The sequence below is a fragment of the Gambusia affinis genome, linkage group LG10, assembly GCF_019740435.1.
Source record: "Gambusia affinis linkage group LG10, SWU_Gaff_1.0, whole genome shotgun sequence".
Classification (NCBI taxonomy): domain Eukaryota; kingdom Metazoa; phylum Chordata; class Actinopteri; order Cyprinodontiformes; family Poeciliidae; genus Gambusia; species Gambusia affinis.
In genome coordinates this window covers 16,101,160-16,125,694 of record NC_057877.1, presented here as the reverse complement: position 1 = coordinate 16,125,694, position 24,535 = coordinate 16,101,160, and the positions used below count along the sequence as shown (strand labels likewise).

At 38.4% G+C, this 24,535-nt stretch overlaps 1 protein-coding gene across 5 annotated transcripts in view; it reads right to left on the bottom strand.

Annotated features, from left to right (window-relative positions):
* The window catches only part of ttll7 (tubulin tyrosine ligase-like family, member 7), an 82,691-nt gene that overhangs the window by 47,843 nt on the left and 10,313 nt on the right, over nt 1-24,535 (bottom strand). For all 5 annotated transcript variants that reach the window (XM_044129518.1, XM_044129521.1, XM_044129517.1 and 2 more), the window contains exons 4-9: nt 24,225-24,346; nt 18,911-18,978; nt 18,436-18,594; nt 13,033-13,249; nt 11,386-11,550; nt 8,864-9,022 (exon numbers count right to left, since the gene is read on the bottom strand). In XM_044129518.1, coding sequence (XP_043985453.1) covers nt 8,864-9,022; nt 11,386-11,550; nt 13,033-13,249; nt 18,436-18,594; nt 18,911-18,978; nt 24,225-24,346 — 890 coding nt within the window. The remainder of the gene's footprint in view (nt 1-8,863; nt 9,023-11,385; nt 11,551-13,032; nt 13,250-18,435; nt 18,595-18,910; nt 18,979-24,224; nt 24,347-24,535) is intronic.

Below are 24,535 nucleotides of genomic sequence, written 5' to 3'. Positions count from 1 at the left end.
TAGGCAGCCTTGGTTAATCAGAAAAAATGGGAAAAAAAGTGACTTTATCAAATGATTTCAAAAGAATAATAAAAATAAATAAATAAAATAAAAAATAAACAAAAAGGGTTAAACCCTTTTTTAAGGGTTAAACCTTAAAAAAGCCCCCCTATCAAAAACATGAGATGAAATTTCAAGTCTGACATAAAATATTACACACCAACAGAAAACTACAAAGTCTATTGGATATGTGTGTGTTTGCTAGTGTAAATGTGCGAGTGGTCAGCTGCAAGGGCTTTTCTGTAGAGTCTGACAGCAGTGGGAAGGAAGGAGGACCTTCTGAATCTCTCCTGCCACTAAAGGCGCTCCTCAGTGCCATCAGAGGCCCCTATATGGGGTAAGAGATTGTTTCCAACGGACATAACAACTTATGTGTATATATAGAAAAAGGTTGATTTAGGTAACTTTTTCATTTTCTCCCCTCGATAAATGAAATCATGTATTTACTCAGATCTTTGTCTGATATTAAAATTTGTAAAAACAAAATCTTTAAAGATGCTAATTATTTTTCAAAGACCTGTATAATTGTTTCTGTAATAAAGAAAACTAATAAAAAGAAAAGTAATTAGAGTTGACACGAAAAAATTTGTACCTGAGGGTTTTCTTGTCCTACAAAAAAACTTTTCTAGTAGAGCAACACAAGACCAACAATCAGCTGCCTTATTTCCCCAACAAATTGCTTCCCCACATTGACATTCATTTTGCCTAGAATAGTCGCTAAAACAAGCACAAGGTCTGCTGGTGATTAATCGCTACAGAAAAAAAAACACCTTATTATTCCTAGCAGAGGGCAAACAACCACTGCTTTGACAAGCCTCCCTTTCTGCCCCGCACACTCAAGAGTATCAGCACAGTTCAGCCGTTGTCAGAATGGAGTGTTTGTTGCCACACAATGGTGGAATAAGAAACGGTGGCAAAGAGAAGGAGAACGACGGAGAGAAAGAGACAGCGGGAGAAAGAGAGAAACCAAGCGTGTGTGGCAGAGCGACAGAAAGACAGACAGCTAGACGCCCTGTTTAGTCGCTCTCTTGTTTCAGACGTCTTATCAATCACTGTTCTGTTCTTTTTTGTGGTGTTTCTTGCGGTTCGCTCGGACACAGGGAAACTCTAGCTGAGCGTGGCGGGCTGCTGCTGGTGCTGAAAAGCGAGGGGGCCAATGCTCAGCTCAGAGGCTGGGGATGGGGAGAGAGAGGCACTTTTTAAATGACATACAAAGACGAAATTAAGCACAGGCACTAAAGGTGCAAAGCAAACACAATGAAGCCTGCACACACAAATATGACTTTTTTTTCTTGTATGCATTCTTGAAAAGAAGAAAGAAAGAAAGAAAGGGAGAAAGAAAGAAAGGAAAAAAGAAAGAAAGATTTACTGTATAATTTAAAATGCTAGTAAAAACATCCTTGTACATCCCACAAATCCCCCGCATATATTACTCTCACACAACACAGTTTCTTGTGGCTCTCAGTAAATATGCCATTTATACCTTCCCTTTCAATCACATGTAGCGTCAAAAAACTGCTGTGTGTGTGATGATGAATGGATAAATGCTGGGGTATGTTTTCAACTGCCCCACATACAAAGACTGTGCTTGCCTAATTTGATACTTATTCCATGAAATAGTCATGTTGGGGGAGAATGGATGTGGATAGAGACAGGCAGTCCCATACATCATTCTAATTATTCTTTAATAAAGCTCATATAAGCCAAACAAATGATAACAGGTCAATACTGCCACCTAGGGTTGGTAAATGGAAGGGTTACACCACTTGAGTTAAGAAACACACATGTATAATACAGGAATAAATCCTGCAAACATGCGAAGATTATTCAGAGGTGGAGAGGAGATCACAAAAGGGCTAATATTATAATATCAAACTGTACTTATTCTCTACTTTTATTATTACCCCACATAATCATGTCAGGATGAAAACTAAATCACACAGAATACCTGATAATGTTTGCCTCGGCTGTTCCAGAGGTTAGGAAATTCTTCTCAAGTTTCCTGTGGATATAAATAAAAGGCAGGCTAATCTTTAAATTCCTTCTCTAAAATCCCTCAGAAAACAGTTAAGAAGTTTTAAATTTCACTCCTGCGTGAAATACTCTGACATACAATTTTCATCGCAGGCTCTAAAGATGAAACAGAACATAGTGCCCCTGTTTGTGTTTGGAGAACGAAAAGAATGAGGAAACTACTATGTGTGTTTGTCATAGCATCTGTTTACAGTTGCCTCCCTCTAAACGCCTCCTTTCACCACAAATACACACACAGTATGCCTTTCTATCTTCTTTGCATTAATTTCCATTCAATTCTTATTCATTCCTATAGCCCAACCCTAGTTGGGCTATAGGAATAGCCCCACCTAAACCAGGTAAACCTAAACCTCTGGTTTAGGGTAAACCAGGGTTGTGTGTTTCAAAGTGTGTGTGTGTGGGTGAACCCCCCTTAGAGAGAAATAACTACACCCCTTCACACAAAAAAAGCAAGAACAAAAACTAAATTATTGCCATTGTTTCTGTAAACTTTTCACTGTTGCTATACTCCATTCATACATGTTTCACGGATGTGGGGTTTTCCTGCTTTAGATACAGTATGTATAGCGCCACATAACTCGATGCTTCAGTTGAATTTACAGTACCAAAAATATAAACAACTTTCAACCACAGTTAAGTTTGGCTTCGGTAAAAAAGAAGAAAAAAAAGGGCCCAGGGCTTTACAAACAACACTATGGTAGTGGAGCATCTTAAGACTCCCTTCTTTGTTTTATTTTGTTTGGCTCAGACTCTGTCTTATTACTCACCATAGCTTTAGGTACTAAAAATCTATCAACTTTATCTTTGACATAGGCTTGGTGAAGTTGGCTAAATGTTTGCAGTTACTTTTCGCTCCCTGAAAAGCTCTGGCAGCCCTTAACCTACATACCTAACACTAAGACTAACCTGTACTCAATTCAAAGTCCTAAACCTAATCCGTAACCCTTATGGGACCAGAACTCTGGACCCCATAAGGAGCAGTGGGTTCTCACTATGTAGTATTTGTTGAAAAAAATGGGAATAAAAAATGCTAAAACACATACACACACACGCACACATACTTCCTTACATTCTAACTCAAAGGGAAAGGAAGTCTGGATTATGTTGGCTACAAGGGATGGACAGGGAAAACCAAACTCATCTTGAAACGATTGGGTGCAGACCACAGAGAGGAGAAAGTTGCAGGAAGGGGCAAAGAACTGCTGCCCTTAGGCTAAGAGGTCTGTTGTAGTCTGTTGCCGTGATGCCTGGTCTCTCTCTCTCTCTCTCTCTCTGTTTCTCTCTCTCTCACCCACACACACATGCAGAAACTCAGACACACAAACAAATCTGTGCCTCAGTTGACCCTAACCATGCTTGCCTCATTAGCTGCCAATCACTTTGAACAGACGCACTAAAAGGGAGGAAGGACCAGAGGTAGGAACACAAGAGATGAAGGAAGAGATACAAGTTTAGTTGTCATCAATAATCAAGCCACTCTTGTGCTGCTGTCTGATAGTCACTCAGTCCAAACAATAACACCTAAATAACCATAAAAGTGGATAAAATAGATTTCTTCCTTTTCTCCTCACTCCTTTGCTTTCTGAATGGCTCTGTCTGTGTGTTTTAAGCCGATTCCCTCATTGGCTCTTTGAGTGGATAAAACGAATGGGTTGTGGGCTGGAGGGTGGCCAACGACACACACACACACATACACGCATACACACATTGCAGAAGGCTATTCCAACATGGACTAAGACCAGACCCCCCCTGCCCTCACACACACTGAGACACACATGGAGAAAATGACAGGCTGTTGACACACTAACACAAAAATACAGACACATCCTAAGTTGCAAGACTTTTGATGTATGTTTATCATGGAGGCTTAACATGTGTGACAAGAACACAAATTAAAATTAGATTCACAGATGCTGCACACTTGCACACTTTTGCATGCTTGTTGCGCCTCTAACAAGCAGACCAACCAGCCTTTTAAGATGTTGGGAGCTCACCAATAAAAAGAAAAAAAAAAAATCTGCCTTGGGACTGAGCAAATTTTCATTTTTTTAGGCTCATTACAAACACTTCCTTTTTGTTTAGAGCTGAGCAGCTGGAGTTTTATGGTTGATGAGGGGAAACAATGAACAACAACAAAAAATAGCAAGAAGAAGTGAGCCAGAGCTTATAAGCTTATAATGAGGGTAGCCTTCAGACCACTGATCATAGCAGTGGGAATCATTGTTACCCATCGGAACCTCATGAGAACATAAATTGGGCCCTTGTTGCATTCAGGTTCAGATATAAACAATGGCTGAGACTTAATGTTGCATGCATGGTTACAAATCATGTTTTGGTTACTGGTATCAAAGCATTCCAAGGTATTAAAAATCCTAAAGTTTTCCTTTACATCACTCCTATGGTTTTAAAGATATTTAAACCATGCAGAGAAATTGCAAGAGGAAGCAGAGTTTCTCTGGCTGTATTTGAACTGAGGTCCTCCACTAGCTGTTGCTGCACACTGTTGGTCAACTAGCTGAAGGTATACTTTTTTCTTATGTAGCTAAAAGTAACACATTTATATAAACTATTAAAAGACACACAGCAGTTACTCTAAGCATAGGGTCATTGTTACAACTACTTTAGGATCTCAATTTCAAAATAAATTGCTTTGCCAGGCAAGACAAGGAAGTTTATTTATGCAGGACCATTCAAACACAAGTTGATGCAAAATTCTTAACATTAAATCAAATGAAATATATTAAAATAACAAAAACCCTAAAGCATTTTCAAGCACTGCAAAAAGAGAAATAAATATTAAATGCTAATTTAATATTCAATCTCCCACTAAAATCGCTCATCAGTGATCAGGCAAAAATCATAATATCATAATAATGCTTCCATCAAAACCTAGAGTACCCAAGAAAATTTCAGCCTGACTTAAATGAGCCAATAGTTTCTGCAAGTCTCAGGTTTTCTGGGAATTTGCCATTTTTCCTTGTTTAGTTTTGGTCCTAAGAACACTGAGTAAGCTGGTCTACATGGGTCATACTTCACAAGTAATCCAAGTTAATTCAGTGCTTTACTGATGAAGAGCATTTTTTTACAAATCAATCTGTCAGCAAACAAGGAACAACTGTGGCACTCTAATAACTGGGGTGATGTGATCCATTTCTTCATGGTGTTGGTTAGGACTCTGGCAGCAGCATTTTGGATGAACCGCAACTGCCTGATGGATTTTATTTCCCACATAGACCAATAAAATCTCTGTTGTAGTAATCTAGCCAATAGAAAACAATGCTGGTGTTTTTCTGAGTCCTGTTTCACAGAAAACTCTTAATTCTGCCAATAAAAAAAATGCCTCACTTACACAGTTTCTGTCACACATAAAGGGTCAAAATTCCATCAAAAATGTGAGAAACTCTTGGTAGGAAACAAATGTTTCACCCAAGTGAGACATTTCAAAAGTGAGACATTCTACCAAATAATATTGAAATATAATATGTAAATTTCAGAAAGTACAAAAAATATGTTATACAAAAGTATTTTCTAAGCATTTAGCAAAAAAGTAATTTCACTCTTTTCATACCACATATCAATATTTCTATGGTGCTCTTGAAAAAAATAACAAAAAACATTTCGCTATTTTGAAATATTTCTGGGGGCAAAAAACAGAAGATGTGAAAACTAAAGAAATTCAATTTGTCACATTTATGAAATCACCACTACCAAGCTACAAACTGTTTTAAGTAAAATTAATTATATGCTGTTGTGTAATTTTTGTTTACACTTTTTTTGTCAATTCTGTTTACATTATCAACCAAAAAAATAACCATACTGGCCTATGGTCAGTGGTTACATGTTATGTTTGTATTTACTTCATCCTCTCCCATCCCCCACCTTCAAACTATTGATAACATTTTTCCATTTTACTCACCAAAGTTGACACCATTTGTCATGCTGGCTTATAGCACTTGGACCCTGGATAAGGGGATGTAGGAGTGCAAGAGTTGATGATAATATCCTTCTGCTTTTTTTTTTGTCCATGTGTAAATGCAATCCTTGAGGCTCGTACTAGATTTCAAGTCATGTGCCTTCCTCTTTGATGCTCACACAAGTTTTAAGGCATCGGTACACATATTGAGAATTTATGAGAGACTGTGAATTGATTATAGTTTTTCTTTTCTTTCTTTTATTTTCTTAGGTTTTTTTCCTGAAGACAAAGGACATACTCAATGAAACCCTCGGAGCAAAAACCCTGGTTTTAACAAAAGAAACTACAGTCCAAGCAGATTGTGTACACTGGTGAATGTGTGCGTGTGGGGGGGAGGGGGGAGACGCAGCGAACATCACGGCTCAATGAAACGCCTTCCCGATACGAGACACAGATGCTGTCTGGACCTGTTTTAATGAAAGTGAATGTCTTGAGTTACGCCATTTGGGCAAGTGTGTGTGTTTGTGTGTCTGCGTGTGTAGCGCTGGTGTTTTGAATGTCAATAGAAGCTAAAACTCGTGTTGAGACTGCTGAATTAAGATAAGGATCACACAAAAGCTTGTGTCTCCTTTTTTTTGCCACTTCTCTTCTCCCCTTTCGATACTTGCTTTGAGCACAATGCGTCTGTTTGATGCCTCCCCTTGGTTTGAGGGGCATCGCTCTTGTCTTCTATGTTGTCACCTCTGTGACAAGCTATTTAGCAGGTGCATGCGGCTCTATGGATTGTTTTCTCTATTATCTCTGTATTCCTTAGGAGTTTACTTGCAGTAAGTGATTTTGAGCTGTTTTTTTCACTTTCAGAGAGCAGAGGCTACAGCAAACTTGTCTTTCAATTTAAAACCTATTTATAGTGGCACTAATTAGAATACATCTTATTATTTAAAAAAATAAATAAAACAACAAAAAATTGGCTATTTATTAAAATATAATTAGTAATATGAAGGAATATTTCTTCTCCCCCGTCATCCTCCACGACACACCCAGAAAGCGGCTGACAAAAACGCAAATTCAAGGGCACAACTAATATCGTCTGACAGATTCTTATACATGATACCGTCTAGCTTTCAGGTATCTGACCGTCTTTGAGTCTACACAGGTTGAACTTTCATTTCCTGCCTGCAAGTTTGCATGTTCAACAACCGGCTTTGACATCCTGAAGAGTAAGGGAGAACATTGTCGGAACACCGATCTGGGTAAGGCCCCGGCGAGGCGTGGCGCCCGTAATTCAGTGTGACACCAATAAAGAAAGTCCACAAACTCAACAGAAACCTCTGAGGTCTTCACTTTTTAAAAAATTTCTAACATTTTTTTTTTTTTTTCAGAAATATGTAATAGAGTAAAATGGTGAAATTCAGTGAAATGGATTTAGTTTACTCCAAAATGGTGCCAAAAGTAATGTCCTGAAAAATGTTATTTAGGCCTGGGGGCTTGCCATAGGACACTAGTTGTGGCAACGAGCCGTTGGGGCTTCCTGCGTTTTGCACTCCTGCAGGAATACACACACTGACAAGTTAAAAAGTAGTAATAAAGCTATTTTCAGGCTTGACAGTACATAGAGCAAGGACTGCAGACAGCGTCTCTATGCTTTCAAAATGTCCCCACTAATCAGCTGAATTTTAGAAATAAATGATTGTCGCTGCAAATGTTGCGTGAAAGAGAAACAGGGTTGCTTGTATGTGTGTGTGGGCGCGTGGGCGTGTGTGTGTGTGTGTACATGGGATGTTAATTGATGAGCGTTATAGAGAGCTGCTGGTAGCACAGGGGGGATCATTACTGCTGGAGTGGAACAACTGCATTCACGGCTGTTTGCTGTGTCACACACACACACACACGCATACACACGAACATGCACATGTGCCCACAAAGTCATGGCAGTCAAAGACAGTGCAATTTTCTAGGTTTCACTTGTACATCTTTTCATTTCAAATTGCAATAATAAAACAAATTTTAACATTTCAATTCTAGAGTAAAGTAAAAAAAAGAAAAGAAATACCAATCATTGAAAAAAACAGCTCACATATTTCACTTTCTTCCAAACTTGCAGCTTGACAAAAAGAAACATCTTTTTTTGTTTGGAATGAGGAGGAAAAACAAAACTACGATTCACGTGGCATTTCCTATCTTTCGGTCCAATTTGTGGGAAGAGGGGTGTGAGTGTAGCCACTTTGGGTTAAAGGATTTAGGTCACTCTTTAACTGACTGGCTGACATCAGAAAGGTGAGACAGAAATCCTGGAGTGGACTTCAATCTATATCTGGAATGAGTGACACTTAAGAGGCAGGAGTTGAAAAAATGAGAACCCTGGTTCGTTGTAGTGAACATGAGATCCTGACCTATATTTCTACACTCTGGATATGTGTTATCTGTTTGTTATTGAGCTTGAATATGTCTGAATGTATAAATCCTTGTAATCATGCATACCCTATTTGCCTTGCTTAACGTTTATATCAGTATTTTCTGGCTGTTTAAAGGATCATAAATAGATACTTGATACTCTGTGGGTGTTTGGTGTGGGGAAATGGTGTGTAAGCTATATAAGTGTTTGTTCACTCCTTTTCATGCCACTACACTTCAGCTGGAGAGCTGCTGTCACTCCAATAGCAAAAAGGGAGAAAAACTCAATTGTGAAAATAGGAAAATAATTCATTCATAAAAGACATTTTAAAAAACTTGAAATAACAAAAAAAAACATTATATTGATAAATAACTAAAAGCAAAATGCCCATTTTAGAGCAGCTGGAAGTGAAAGTCAAAGAGGAAGATTAGAAATAAATTGTTTATCCTCACAAAGAAACACATCTCTATTCAGATTTGTACCTCCAACAGCCAGGGTTTGAGTTTGCGGTCCAGGAGGATGTCAAAGCCCAGGACCTCAAAGCAGACACTGTCGCTCCCTGGTGGTTGCCCGGCGCGACACATGCGATAGGCGTGCAGCACATGGGGCTCAGCCACTATCAGTGTTTTCACCACCAACTCCTAGAAGAAATTGGACAAAAACAGAAAAAGAAAAAAAAAACACAGTTACCAAATTGAGCAAAAACAAATAAATCTAATTTTTTTTTAAAGTTATTTAGTAATTATTGAAAAAACACTAATGGAGGACCATTTATTTTTATCTGAAGTCAGAAAATACAGATTCAAATTCACAAGTAAAGTCTAAATAAAAAAAAGAGCTGGAGTCAAACATACAGTTTCCACTGAAGAGACAATCATTACAAAAAATGCTATCTATTGTCAGATTTTTCTTCTTCACTGCTTGTTTATTACCAGCTGATAATCAGACTCTAGTACTGGCACAGATTGTTTTTGAATTCCCTTCAAACACAGAGATTCCCCACTGTTGGTGCTGGTCCATCTGTGTTTCTAGTGGCGTCCAACCTGCGTGCATCTGTGTTTGCCCGAATGTTTGCTGGCTGCTACCTACTGGCCTACACCACTGTGGCAAACATGCTCAGTCTGACACACACATAAACACTTTGCACAAAGCTTCTCTTTACCAGGCAAGCGCCATGCAGTGCTGCTGGCATGCAGTTTTGCCCGGTCCAGTCTGACTGCTGGGTGCAGGAGAGAGGGGGGTAAGGTGGTCTGGCCCTAGCCTGATAAGGCTGCACCCTCCTGATCCTTTTTCAATCTGTGTGTTTCTCATGCACCTCCACCTATATGTCAAGCCATCTACTGTTTACCCACAGGCTACTCAGAACCATAACCTGCTCCCCCTAACATGTCTGTACCCCAGGTCCGCAGCACCAACTCTGTGTGTTTGTCTGTTCTTTGTCCTTGCCCACATCACCTCTTGCCTTATCCTGTGGCACCAGTTTGCCACTAATTTACTGTGTCCATGTATACCTATTCATAGTATTTATATACATTTTCCATGCCAGTTCGAATTTGTTTTTCCAGTCTTGCTTTTTGCAAGATTGTCTTTATGTTTTTATCTGTCAAAATATGAATTCCTGATTTGTATTATAAACCCTGTGACCTTGCTGTTATGGGTTTTTATTTAAACAGCTCTGCCTTATATTTTGTGTAAACCATGAACAAATTTTATTTTAAAAAGTTTTGATTGGTCTTAAAAAGTGTTTAAGCTGCAGACCAGGCATAATTTGTATGCCTATTTTTTATACATTACCACTCTTTTATTAACTAATACACAGGTTTTTTTAATGTCTCCCTGCTGAGAATATACATAAATACACTTCTTAAACAACATGGGCCTAATCGATAAATTGGAAATAATTGAAACTGGTATTTTTAGTGAGTGTAGAATCTAAAAAACTATTAGCAGTCCCTTAGTAGTCAGGCCCTGCCCACAAGTTTAGAGCAGCTACAAATGGCTGCACCTCTGCATACCTACCCTACATTAACTCATCAACATCTAAAGATAAGTCAGTAGTTCACATAAAAAACTATACATAATGTGTTTGACACCCACAGGCAAGATCTCAACAAGAAAACCACATATTTCTCATTTCAACACTGGAACCAGGAGTCTCATCAACCTACTCTGATTTTACTAGATGAAAAATTGCTAAGCGGATAGGGAACAGAATAGAAATGAAGAAATGTGTGCATCACAAGGAAGTACAAAAATACACAAAGGTAAGATTGTTAAGAGATAAGAATAAAAATCATAACATTAAGCCAGAACTCAAACACAAAAATGTAAACACGAAGAAAGTGAAAAATCAATAAAGAGAAGGACAAGAGCTGAAGAAAAGAAAAAGCATACCATGAGAAGAGAGCGTCAGCCAAAAGGATTTCATTTCCAATACAAGCATGGCATGACAAGAACAAGCACTGAGGGACAACACAACCCACACAACTGTGGACAAAGAGTCAAAGTAAAAAAGGAACTAAAAAACATGAACAGAACCCCTGAAGAGTTAGTTTAAAAGAAATAAGTAAGAGACAAATTGAAAAACAAACAATAAACACATGACAGATGGAGCTTAAGAAGAGAAAAACTCAAGAATTTTCCAAACAGACGATGAAGAAAGAAAGTAAGCAAGGTTGATGTGTGTGAGTTGAGCTGCACAGGAAAAGCTCACCCTACAGGAATGATGTTTCCTCTGAGTTCTGGCGAGAATAAAACACGCTCTCTGAATCAGCGTCATAGCAAATCAAATCAAACCTTAGTTATCCCACCTGTGTGTTGTTACAATCTGTGTGTATATATCAAGGTACAGCAAAGAGTTTAAATATGAGGATGTTTGCATTTGTGGAGTGTTTTTGATTCTTTAACAAATTTTCTTTTTCCTTAGCGAAAGTAAACATCTAAGACAGTTTGGATACACAGAACCAGATGTGTTTGTAACTGTATGTGTGGATGACACACTTACTGAGATGTCTTCCCAGAACTTTGACACGTCATAGTTGTTGACGCGGAGGAACTCGATGAACCAGCTGATGGACCTTTTACTGCCTCTGTCTATTGCCTCAAATCGTTCAAAGTTCTCATTGTGTTTGTTCACAGAGTAGTTTGTCAGATGCATGTAAAGCTGGGTCTGTGGAAACAGAAAGGCACCAAAGCAAATATAAGAAGAAGTCAAATCATTTATGGCAGGACAGAAAGCTTAGAGAAACAGGAACTAAGTTCATTTCTGAATCTTGTGAACCACTTTGGAATGATATAAATTGCAAAACAAGATTTTCAGTCAATGTCTCTATTCCTATATCTATTGACTGTGGCTAGGTCAGACGAGGTGTATTTTTGTGTATGAATCTATAAAAATGACACTTGAATAAATTATTTTTTTTATTATTTGTCTCCTTCTCTCATTGACTATGCATTCATGTCTCAAAAACAAAACCTACACTGATTTGCCAAAGTATGGGTCTCTCATAAACTTTTTCCTATTTTTAAAAATTTGAAGAAGAATTTCTGTCTAAATTACAGAATTGCAAATATCTTCAAACTTCAGAAAACCTGTGAAACATTATATGTATCATAAATATCATAAACATAGGTTGGCGTATCGGATGTCTTCTTTATCTAGCCACAAGTTTAAAGGGAAGCCATTTATCAGATCAAAGCACCGACATATAAATTAATTAACAACGCATACTAAAGATATGGAAGTCTAATAATAGTGTGAAAAATAAACATCACAGCAAACTACTTTTGTTGTATTCCCAGGTGGTCAAAATTACAAGCATTCAGAGCGATCTATATTTTGTCATAGGCTGTGCATCTTTGAATTGGATGACAACAGCTATCCGCCGTATAACCGTTGTTGTACCCCTGTCTTTAAACACCATCAGTCAAACTCAAAGACAACATATCCTTGTCCTTATTCTACAAAGACATAACGCCATGCCTGCAGGCCACCACAGCTCTGGATGGCTCTCTAGAGACTGCTCTGTGAGGAATTCAGCATCCATCTCCATGACGTTGTTCACTCCATCATGTGTCATACATTAAGACAATACAAGCTTGTGATGTCTATGCAAGTGTGAGTGTGTGCTTAAAGCAAGCATGTGTCTTTCTCGAGAAAAATTTGTGTGCATGTGAGTGTTTGTCTGCAACAGTCTGTGCTTCAGCAGGTGCAGAACCTCCAGGCAAATATGACTGGTTTGATATCACAGCAAACATCTGGTATGTGGACAATTTTGCTCAGCTGTCTGTGTACAATCTGTCTGCACATTCTGTACTTGTGTAGGGCAAAATCTCCACTTTAACCTTAAATTATCTGCATCTATACTTCGCTGAGTGTTTATGGGTGGTTATTTTTAGATTATGTTTTCTACTATTACGTTACAGAGGAGTCAGTGCAACTGAACGTAATTTCAATATTCAGTCACTGTTATAGCTCTGATGTAGACATCAATTCTGGTACTTAAAGATGGATTACTGAGCAGTTATTAGTTAAAAGCTACATGTCTGTATGGGTGTATCTATTTCTATATTTCTATGCACTATATCAACAGCTTGGAAAATTGCCACACAGATAAAGAGTGCAGCAGAAACATCCTAATCTGTGACTCACCAGGTTGGCCTCGTTGGGCGAATGGTACTTCTCGGTGCCCATGCGAACCAGACCGTCATTGTACAGGAAAATGCGAAGCGGGTCACAGGAAGTAACCAGGATGTAGATGCGGAGGTCAAATTTGTAGCCCTCCATCAGGAAGGGCTTGTCCAGGTACTCCTGAACAATAAAGTGCTCGTGGGTTGGCAGCTTCTCACAGCTACGGATAAGCGAGATCCTGGATCGAGAGAGGCTTTATTAATCCTTGGGGGAGCAAATTATGGTGGCATAATAAAAGATGGCATGGTGAAGATAATTAAAAAAATGATAGATGGAAGCATAGTAGAGACAATGAACAAGACTGATGACACTGGCACTGTCTTCTATTCGTACTGAAGTCAGAAAATTGGGGCAAACAAGATACTGATTTTAGGTGTTTCATTACAATATTTCATCTGAAAGCCGTCTGAAAGCGTTGAGGGAAATATTTCTGACAAACTCCCTCTGCCCATTCTCATGGTACTCTCTGTCTTTATGTCCCAAGATTAACTTTGGCCTGCTGCGTCTTCTGTTCAGTTAATGGATAATAACCATAAATTATACACATGGCATGTGTGATCATGGGGAGAGGATATTAAAATATGTCCATACCATACAATGAATGATTCTAAAACTCACAATAAATACCATAAGCCTTAAGGAGAAACAGTGTGATCTTGTGTCCATGTGAAACCCCGCAGTCACCAACTCTTTGTAAAGAAATGTAAATAAGAACAAAAAGTAAGCCTCAAGTCTACTTGAAGCAGGAAACTATTTGTTTCTTTGAAGAAATTGACATGCCAAAAATGTTTGTAGTGTATTTCTTCACTGCTGATCTATCAAATGTACACAAAGGGGCTACAGCAAGAATGATGGCTGATCTTAGCCATTCTCATAAGCATCTGGAGAACATTGTGATTTTTCTTCAAAGACAAATTCCTCTCTTTCTGAACAGCAAGTACGTCAGCTGCTCTGGCTGGGTCTTTAACCTGAGCACAGGTTAATAGGAGCCGACACTACTCCGTTTCAAGCTCGACTCTGATTCATTTGCTTTGGCCTCATGTCACTGGCACTCAAGACTTATAATATGCAGGCCATTTCTAGTTGGAATAAAGAATGAGTTGTGTTATTTTGTGGACATCCATGTGGCTGTGCAGCTTTTCTTTTAGTGTCGGTGAGTAGACTGTTTTGTGTGCAACAAGAGGGTGTGGGGTCATTTTCTGAACAATCTTCTACTATGTACAAGCAATGCAGCTGACCTATATCACCCATCACTCATAGGTAAGGCTGATTTAATCTAAATTGCTTGCATGAGGAGCCCGGTCGGCTCCATTGTACACATGCATGAAGTAACATGGCACACAAAAACTTAAAACTAGTCCAAGATGTGTGGACCTGAAATATAGACTATTGAACAGAAATATAGTGGCAGCAACATGACTCTGGTTTTACAGACAGAACATGAAGTATCATGAAAATGTGCAGACTATGTTGTGGAAATGCACTGGGAAATCTGCTTGGGACCCCAAACTAAGAATTTTTAGAGTGGCCTGTCAGAAACTCAGAAATCCAATCTTATTCTGATACCTTGGTGCTACCAGATTGTGCCAACAACTAAATTTGTCAGTGAAGAAGTTATTACTGAAGGAAGGAAACTCAAAGTTAGCATTCTTAGTATCAGCAATGCGTCTAAAAGTCAGATGAGGAAGTACAAAAGTGTTGGTTGGTATTGACAACAACAATCTATTACAGTTCATTCAAGCTGAGCAAGACGAGATTGGATTTACTGCTCCTGGAAGACAGCTTGATTTCCTTTCCTTTCAAAGAGCTGTTCAAAAGGCCATCATCTTTTATTTACATAATTTTCGAGAAGTCAGCCACAAGGTAGAATTTAGAATAATTTGCGTTAAAGGTAAATACTAAACTTTGCTTTACTGTTTTTAATGCAGAGAAGTATTTTAGGTACAAATGCCCCCTAGACTTCTACATTCTATGAAATCATGTAGACAACTCAGATGTCCACACTGCATTTTGCCTGTTCCATGTCTTACCCCAAAGAGCAGCAAATGAAAAAGCTATGTCTGCTTGTCTAAAACCTGAAACACTCTGATTCTGTCCCCATCATTTGTGTTCCCAACCCAACAATTGATATGGTTTGTTTGTGAATGTCACAACTGTATGAGGGATAGCAAGATACTTTCAAATACCACAAAGCCTGAAAGTGTGACAGCAAAGTTATTATGTTCCATCTGCAGAGCTTTCTATTTGTCTGTCATAAAACCTGTTGGATTAAAAAAAAAAATGGTGGCAACCTTCCGGAAATCTCAAAGTTAAGGTAACATAGTGTTCCAGCTGCTGGGTGGCAAAGCAGTACCACACCTCTGGTAACGTCAAAGAAAAAATATTAAAAATTGATAAACAGGAAGTGTTTGGCTCGCCCTAGTTGCGAGTTCAATTCACACCCATAATTAGTAATTAGCCACACTCGCGGCAGAAAGGCTAGAAAAATTGCTCAGTGTTGTCTATTATAACTTTTAAAGAAAAATAGAAATATAGAAAATCAGCATTAGCAGGTTGAAACTCAAAAATACTGACATTAGACATTCGTCACAAAACTCTAATCAGTGTATCCCCCATTAAATATCATAATTTATCCACTCAGTTTATTTATGAAGCTGAAAACAAAAGTTTAGATTGTATTTAGAAGTTTCAACATGAAAACCAACATTTGAAATAAAATGAAAAAAACTTTTCATTTTGCCCTCATCAACTGAGTTGGAAGAACCGTTTTATGCTTGCAGATGTACTTTCATGAACATGTTCAGTTCCTACTCCTGCCAACTAAGAAACTGCTCCGCTACAAATGACCACTTCACTGACCCGCTTATCACAGTACTTGAATGAAAGAGAGCAGAGGGGAAGTTGTTATGGGCCTGACCGTCAATATGAGGGGCCCTCTTAACTGGCTGACAGCTGGCTGACTGATGAGGACAGGGTTAACAGCGTTAGTTAGTGGAGCTGAAGTAGCTGAGGAGAAGACGGCATGATTGATGAGCTGGGGTGTCAGATAATCACAGCCCACTCTCCCCCTGCCTATTTAATTTGACACTGGAGGGGAGCTTGCCTTTTTAAGCTCTGCACGCACTTTTATTTTGTTTCCCCTTATAACAAGCTAGGCTTCAGACATAAACAATAACTTCATTTAGTTGGTCGACAGAAAAATAAATTACAGGGGGTAGATATAACTTAATTTCCTGCCGCGTCACACCACAGGGGAAAAAAAAAAAAGAGAGAAAAATCTAATTTTGCCAGCTGCCTGCCACTGAGTGGTCGAGCTAAACTCATCATCTTTCATATTCTTAATGTATTGCAATAATTCAGCCTTTATTCTTTAATAAATAAGGGCTTAGTGCAAGCATGGAGTTCTAAGTAATGCCCACATTATACCAGAAAGGACAAATTCAAAGAGAACTAGAGGGAGAGGTGAGGCACACAGAGCTATTTGTACTTCAATATCCCCACCTATTGGCGCCAGTGATGAAGTCAGTCCAAGATATTTCTTCATGCACACTCGTCTCAGGGATCACATTTTCAAAGAACAGAATGTGAAAAAGAATGATTACCACATTTTTCACAATTTAAGGCCATTCTGGGGTTCTCAAGAGAGCTAAAAACTAAAATTTATTTTTAAAGGAGTTCATACTCAAGCTAAAATTCATGCTCTTTTAGTCTAAAATTTATCTCCTGAAACCAAATTATTTACAAAACCTAAATATTAAATCCACTCTTCTTTATTTTGGCTTTTTTGTCTGTAGTCTTCACATCTTTTTTATTAACTGTTGAATAATTGGTTTCCCAAAGAATAAATAAAGTAGAATTATTAAAAAATAGATCGAAAAGAGAATTTAAGCTCTTTATACCAATAACATTTTTTAGATTAAAAAGCAATTCTAAGTAATAAAAAAACGCCCAGTGCTGTGAACATAGAAATGTTCTATTATTCCTTTCTCTGGCAAACTTCCTGACTTACCTATGGATGTTTTGACTCTGCTCATTTCTCCCCAGTCAGTGGAACACCTACAAAAGCCCAGATAGCTGGATCTCATCCTGCTCCTCTAATTCTTTTTAAATTGAGGGAGCTTTGTGATCAATATCAAAGTCCCCATCACTTAAAAAAAAGATCAAACGCTTACTGAGCCTTATAATGTTGAGATTTTATTGGCAATGCTTGTGGTGAGATGATGTAACCGGTTCACTTTCCAGGACATATGAAGGAGTGAGTGATTTTCAAGCGAATTCATCATTATTTTCAATATACAGTGCCTTGCAAATTCGTACTCCGTCTCTTTCACATTTTATCTTTGTTACAACCGCAAACTTTAATGTATTCTTTTTGCGTTTTATGTGATAAACCAACACAAAGTCGTGCATTGTTGCTAAGTGGAAGCATAGCTAAAATAGGACACTCCACAAACCTACACCAAAGCATATTCATGTGTTAGAATAGTCATGTAAAAGTCTCGACATGACTATTTGCAGCAAAAATATTAGTTAATTATATGCTACCGTTGAAGTTTAGGGTTGTAACAACACAAAATGTGGAAAAGTTCAGAGACCATCAATCCAAAAACGCCCATTATTTAACACTGTCTTGCAAGTCCTTCAATTATTTCACACTCCTGATCAAAATTGTGCACAAGAGGAGCTTGTTATATTAACTAGTTAATCTATTCTGAGAAAAATGAAGAAATACTTCCAGATTTTCTCTCCCAGAATGCCAAAATCCAGAATAAAACTTTGACATCACGATTTGAGCTGCTTCTTACCCCATGGGAGTGAAAGCATGAAATATGCATTCAGGTACGACATTTAGCTCATCTTTTGATAAAGAGATGCTATTGAGAGTTTGTGTTCCCCTGCAGCAGCCATCTTTGTCCATTTTCTAGTCTGACTGGCCTCTGCTGATGGTGCCTCATAAAGGAATCCAATAATCACATGCAGAGACCTTGAGGGGAAGGAACTACAGTAACTGCCAGCGACCACGAGCACTTGTGTGTGGCCCCCACTGGCAGTGATAACCGCTGATTTATGGCAGTGGTGACCATCGAGGACAATGAAGCCCCACAATGAGATTCGCCACACCCTCTCAGCTCTAATACTCAATCTGTTACCAGCCATCTTCCATTTCCATAGACATCCATGCCAGGGTCACAAACCCCTTATTGCTTTGTTTTTGTTGTGCTTGTCCTCTATTTGCTCTGCTGCTAATTTACTCCCTCCTCCCTTTTCCTTTCCCTTCTCCACTTTTACCCTTGCCCTCTCTGTCAGTCTTGGAGTCAATGCGCATAGATTACTCAGGAACACTTGCAATAGCCACTGACATACCCATGACCCATGGCTCCATTGGCAGGTTTGAGAATAAAGGTCTTCAGCTTGCGTTTCCTGCGCAGCTCTTTGACATAGTTCTGGAACTGTGTATACTCAGCGGGGAAGATCCAGGTTCTGGGTGTGAAGTTGTACTCATGAGGCTGGCACCTGATCATTCTGCAAGAGTAAAAGAGCTAGTGAACAAGTGTACTTTCCTCTAAGAAGCAATAATTTATCATCTTAAAATAATCTGGCAGTTGAGTCTGGCACTTATTAGGATTTTCTTTTTTTTTTGTCAAATTAAAAGACGAATGTTGTGCTTTCAAAGCAGACCTGACCATTTGCTTTGAATTGTGAAGTGCTACAAGTACCCAGCTGTAACTTCTTATAATACCAGCAGGCTTTTGAATGCTTGCGTTGCTTCTCTGTAACTGATCCAAAGCAATCACATGCATGTATTAAAGAGGGACAAAAAAAAAAAAGAAAAACTCACTTGGCCATGTTTCTTGCGAGGCAGTCTTTCCGGCAAATTTCGCCCATGCCAGGGAAATGGTTAATTCTCTGCAGAGGGACAGGCAGACATAATAATGTTGTTAGGGCCATTAAGCCACTCAATTCCACCCCCACCCCTTCATAAAAATGAGCACATTAAAGGCAGCAACCTGAAGTGAGCTTACAATGTTCTGACATTTATGCCCAATTACAGACTCAAAACAAAAAGGTGACGCTAAGACCTTTCCCAACCCTTATTTAGTTTACCATGTTTTTTTTAATACTTTAAAGGTTGGGGAGGGAAGAGGCGAGAAAAAAAAACGATCAATCTCTACTCAGAGGGGCCAAGGTAATTGGTTCTGCATCACAAGCTCCTGCGGTGACAGTTGAATGAATTGCTTTGAATGTGCCTAAAGGGGGGGTGGATGTAAAGCAAAAAAAAAAAAAAATCTGAGTTTTCTGTATTCTTTGACCAAATGAGCCTGAACAGGGGTGGTAATTAGACTCGTATGAACTGAAAATTTGACAGCAAACTCTCAAAGTACATCACCAAAACGGAAAAAGAGGACAATTTTACAATGGGAGGGGAGAAGAGGTAAAAAAAAACAAAAAAAAACGAGAATACAAAGTGTATAAGGAATGCATGATTATTATCCAAATGAGACAGACATAATTAGAGATTTTGAAGAGACTGCACAATTATGCCAGTGCCGCAAGACTACATGGCGTGTAAGCGCAAATCAAAACCGATTGTTGAGGGAATTTTTACTTTTCTTCTGAGATTTTATCTCATGAAAGCCACAGTTCCATGAAGACGCAGACAGAAAAAAAAGGCAAAGCATCTGTTCAATGTGAAACATTAGCAACAATGCAACATACTAAGCATCAATAGCATTCACAATATTCCATCTTCTTTCCTGAACTCTTGGTGCCCCTATTTTAACAAGGCATCCTCTTCCTGACTAGCTTGTGATTTAATCGATCATTAGTGGCCAGTCTAATCAAATAAGCGCTCGGAAAGACAGATAGCTAATGCTCACAGCCACGGGAGGGCAGCCAAGTTCACTGAGCAACATGCAGGGGTCAAACAGAGGTAAAATCATTCTCAGACCAGCAAGAAAACCGAGAGCAACCGTTGTTGTTAAGGCCCGTCTTATCAACATCACTAGTGACATCTGGAAGCTGCCCGGGCAGCCCCTGTTGTGCACAGGCTGTCAGTCTACCTGTCAATCTCTCCATCTCTGTATGGCCTCTGCTGTAGCCTCTCACTATCTCCATTATTTTTTCATACTGGCTATTTCCTACCCTTGCTACACTGTGCCTTAGGAGTAGCATCTAGGAGCTTCCACTTTGTAGATAAACATATATGATATATTTTATGTTTTGCTAAAACTTTTCTTAATGAATCTCTATGGTTTGTTGAATATGTCCTCCATTTACCACTCTTTTTATATTCATTGTGATAAAAGCATCTTCATAAGTGCCGAGCTTCACCTCTTGTCACAATATATAGCACCTTCCAAGAATACATACAACTTCACACACATTTTTTTGTGAATTATATTCGGAGTTTATGTGATTGACCAGTACAAAGCATTGTGGTCTGGTTCAGTGCAATTTTAAACTGAAATAGCTTCTAAATTGTTTTACAAATAAAATCTGGCTGTACTTATGTGTTTATTCCCTTTCAATTAAATACCTCAGAATAAAATCCACTGCAACCAATTACTTTTGGAAGTCACCTAACTAGAACAAAACGTCTATCTGTGTAATGCAATCTCAGTATGAATGCAGACATTTTGTGAATGCTTTTCTCAACAGGTCAGAGAAGCTGATCAGAATTAATGGGAAGATGGATTTAAATGTCGGGAAATACTTAGACAAACTGATAGAGGTCTACAAAATACTTGAGCCTGGGGAGAAGGTTCACCTTATGACAGGATTGAAATCCTAAACATACTTCAAAAGCTAAAAATTGTTAGACTGGCCCAAAGTCCAGACATACATCTATTTTAGAATTGTGTATCATTTACCTTCCATTTTACAGAGTACTTTCCTTTGATCCATTACTTAAAATCAAAGTAAAATACACTAAGGTTTTTGGCTGCAATGTTAGAAAATTTGACAAAGTTCAGGGGGTTTGAATAATTTAGAAAAGCATTATAAATTACCTCACCAAAAACAATATGGTATTTTACCATTTCGTCTAACTTACTTGATTGTTGATGAAACCTTTTTTCCCATGAATTTAAAACAAACATCACATACTTTAATGACATTTTAGAAAATCGGATTGCACTGGCAGTGGTTCTATATACAAAACTGTTTGTGTTAGACTGCAGTGACAGGTCCAAGGTCTACTGACATATTTGATCCACTTGAAACATGTGCTGTGAAGTGAAATGTGGTAAGTAATGTTTAAAATCAATAAAACACATTTTGCTTGAACCTCTCCAAGATTTTTGGGTTTTTACGCATTGTATTTCCACGATTTAGTTTCTCTGCTTACCTCAATCTGTTCTCCGTCCCACATTTTACATGGAATAGCTATAGCATCAAGTTACAGACCAAACACTAGTAAATATCCATAATTAACCATCTAAAGCAAAGTGCCTGTTAGAAGTTAGTTAGAAGTTTTTTAAGATAGCATGTGATAGCATTTACTCCAGTTTAACAATAGCTGCTTTTTCAGCTATGGAACTTTTCTCATTCTGCAAACTACGATTCGTCTAGACTTTTATCTGCTTCCGGTGAGATACTCATGGGCATCTGATTATGTTATAAAATTCTATACTAAAGTCAGAAAAAAAAAACAAGAGAACTTAGCTAATGATGCCCAAAACCTTCACTGCCCCAGAAAATTATTTTTGAGATAATCTTTCCATGTATCTCAAAACCTAACTTAACATTTTATGAAGCAACTTATGTGGTTTAACTATTAAGACAGTCACATGTCCAGTGCTATGTGTAGTTGGATGAAGAACCATTATTCTTATTTTTCATGTGCTAGCATTGAGCAAGTTACACAAGAATGGTTTGACCGGTTAAATATGACTAACATTGTCTTTATTTCACAAAAAAAAAAAAAAATCATACTTTATAACTACTGCGGTCTCAAAATTATTCAACCTCCTAAAAAGAATTGGGTGTGGTCTCAAGCACACCTGGTGCAAACAATCAAAGGCCTCATTAGTTGCATCTGGTGTATAAGAGACAGAACACCTCATGCCCTGGTAATGCAATGTAATGGTGACGTTTCACTACGTTAGAAGTTTGGAACAACTGAATGAGGCTGAGAGATGAAACTACTGACGGCTGCCACCAGACTCAGGAGGAGGCAGATGGAAGACTTGCTGCCAGACCTGCTGGATGACATGGTGGAAACGGACACCACTGCGAGGTGCATAATAACGCTGAAGGCCTTCATGTCTGAGCTCAAAGATATACACCACTACAAACCCAAAGCAAAATTAAAGTCACCTCCAAATTGCTGGAAACACAGAAAGAAGCCAAAAAGGATTTGGGATTCTGTTCTGTAGATAAATGGAAAAAAAAAAAATGAAAAAAAAGAACAACACCCTGCCTACAGTCAGGCATGGTGGTGGCTCAGTGATGCTCAGGGGGTACTTCTCCTTCTCTAGGATTGGAAAACTGCACTGTGTGCATATTTGATGTGGTTTCAATCAAATATCAGGAAATCCTGGGAGAAAATGTCATACCATCTGGGAGTAAGCTGAAGCCCTGATGCTACAAACAGGACAATGATTCACAGGATAGCTCAAACTCCACAAAGACTTGGTTCCAAGTCCTTTGAAATACTAGAGTAGCCATTATAGTTGCCTGTAAATCCTTAATGAGATTTTAAAAAGTATACACACCCAAGAATATTTATCAAAACGAAATGCTTGTCTACAAGGAGAGGGCTAAGATACTGCATCAGGTTTGCAGTAAATCTAAAAGTATTTGTAACAAAGGTGTTGTATAATTTTGGGGCAGCAATTGTAATTACAGGAACATTTTGTGCTGAATTTTGCCTGTTTAGTTCTGATCAGGTATTTAAATTGCTGTGGTTTTATTCATTTATTGCAAACACCGGCTGGTTTGTATATTTTGCCAATAAGCCTAATTTGTAGCAGAGTTTGAAACGTTGTGATTGATGTGGTACAAGTGATGAGAAAGCTTGATTGAAAGAGACAGACATTATGACAGTTGCAACTGTTTGGGACTGCTGTTAGTTAATGATGTCTGAGCACCCTGCAGCCTACATCTGAACACAGACACACGGTGCAACGTTTTCTGCTGTGTTCTCGCTGATTAACAGCCATTAAGAAAGTGATGCAGCACTGTTATAACACTTAGAAAATTTCAGTCAAATTGCCCTGAGATGAACAGACTTATTTCCGAAGCCACCTGCAGCCCATGGGATGTGTCAAGAAGACTGGGACTAGAAATTAGCTATTATATTTAATATGTTATATCAAGTTTGTTAGTTTTAAAAGTAATTTCAAAATAAATAAAGATTCTATAAAACTGTCTGACAGACAACAACTGGCAAACAAAAATTCCATCAACACAACCAGCAGGGCTGCAAGTTATCAAATTGAAGAGGTTTTTGTTTTGTTTTTTCAGCTATTTACTATAAGAATAATCAACTGGAACTGTTTTTTGTTTAAATGGTTTGAAAGTTTGTTACCTGAAACAATCTTTAGTTTTTTTCTTTTTTTAGAATAAAATTATATTTAATTTTTTTTAATTATGTGTTTGTTCCATTGCTTATGTCAATTCTGTTCCTAAATCTAACTTTTAGGAAACATATTTATGTTTCTCTCTTTGGAAACTCCCCTTTTACTCATTCTTCTACTGCCAGCTAAACACACAATCTTTCTAAAAAAAGTGTATCTTAAACATTTCATTCCAACACTGTAAACATTTTATGAGAATGAATCAACGTTCTGTTCTTGGACATTGCACTACAAATATTTTCCTATTCCATATAAGCAATCCAGGCTGCACAGTGGCGCAGTTGGTAGAGCTGTTGCCTTGCAGCAAGAAGGTCCTGGGTTCGATTCCCGGCCCGGGGTCTTTCTGCATGGAGTTTGCATGTTCTCCCTGTGCATGCGTGGGTTCTCTCTGGGTTCTCCGACTTCCTCCCACAGTCCAAAGACATGACTGTCAGGTTATTTGGGCTCTCTAAATTCTCCCTAGGTGTGAGCGTGTGTGTGAATGGTTGTTTGTCCTGTCTGTTTCTGTGTTGCCCTGCGACAGACTGGTGACCTGTCCAGGGTCAACTTTTAAACACTGGCCAGTTTGTCTACCTGATAGTTCCTGAGCTCAACAATTCTCTCATGCTGCACAGCTGAGTCATTCCAGATGAGGTTGGCAGTCTCATCATCATCCCGGGCTTTGATGAAGTCCATCTCCCTGGTGACTACACGTACTGCATAAAAAATAAAAAACACATTAGTATCTATTCTAAAATAAATACACAAAAAAGTTAGAATCTCCACAATAAACATGTTGAGTGCCTTGCAAGGGCATTCATTTCTCTTCAACTTTTTCAAATTTTGTCAGCTTATTACAACAAAATAGATCACACAAAGAAGTGCATATTCGCTAAATGGAAGAA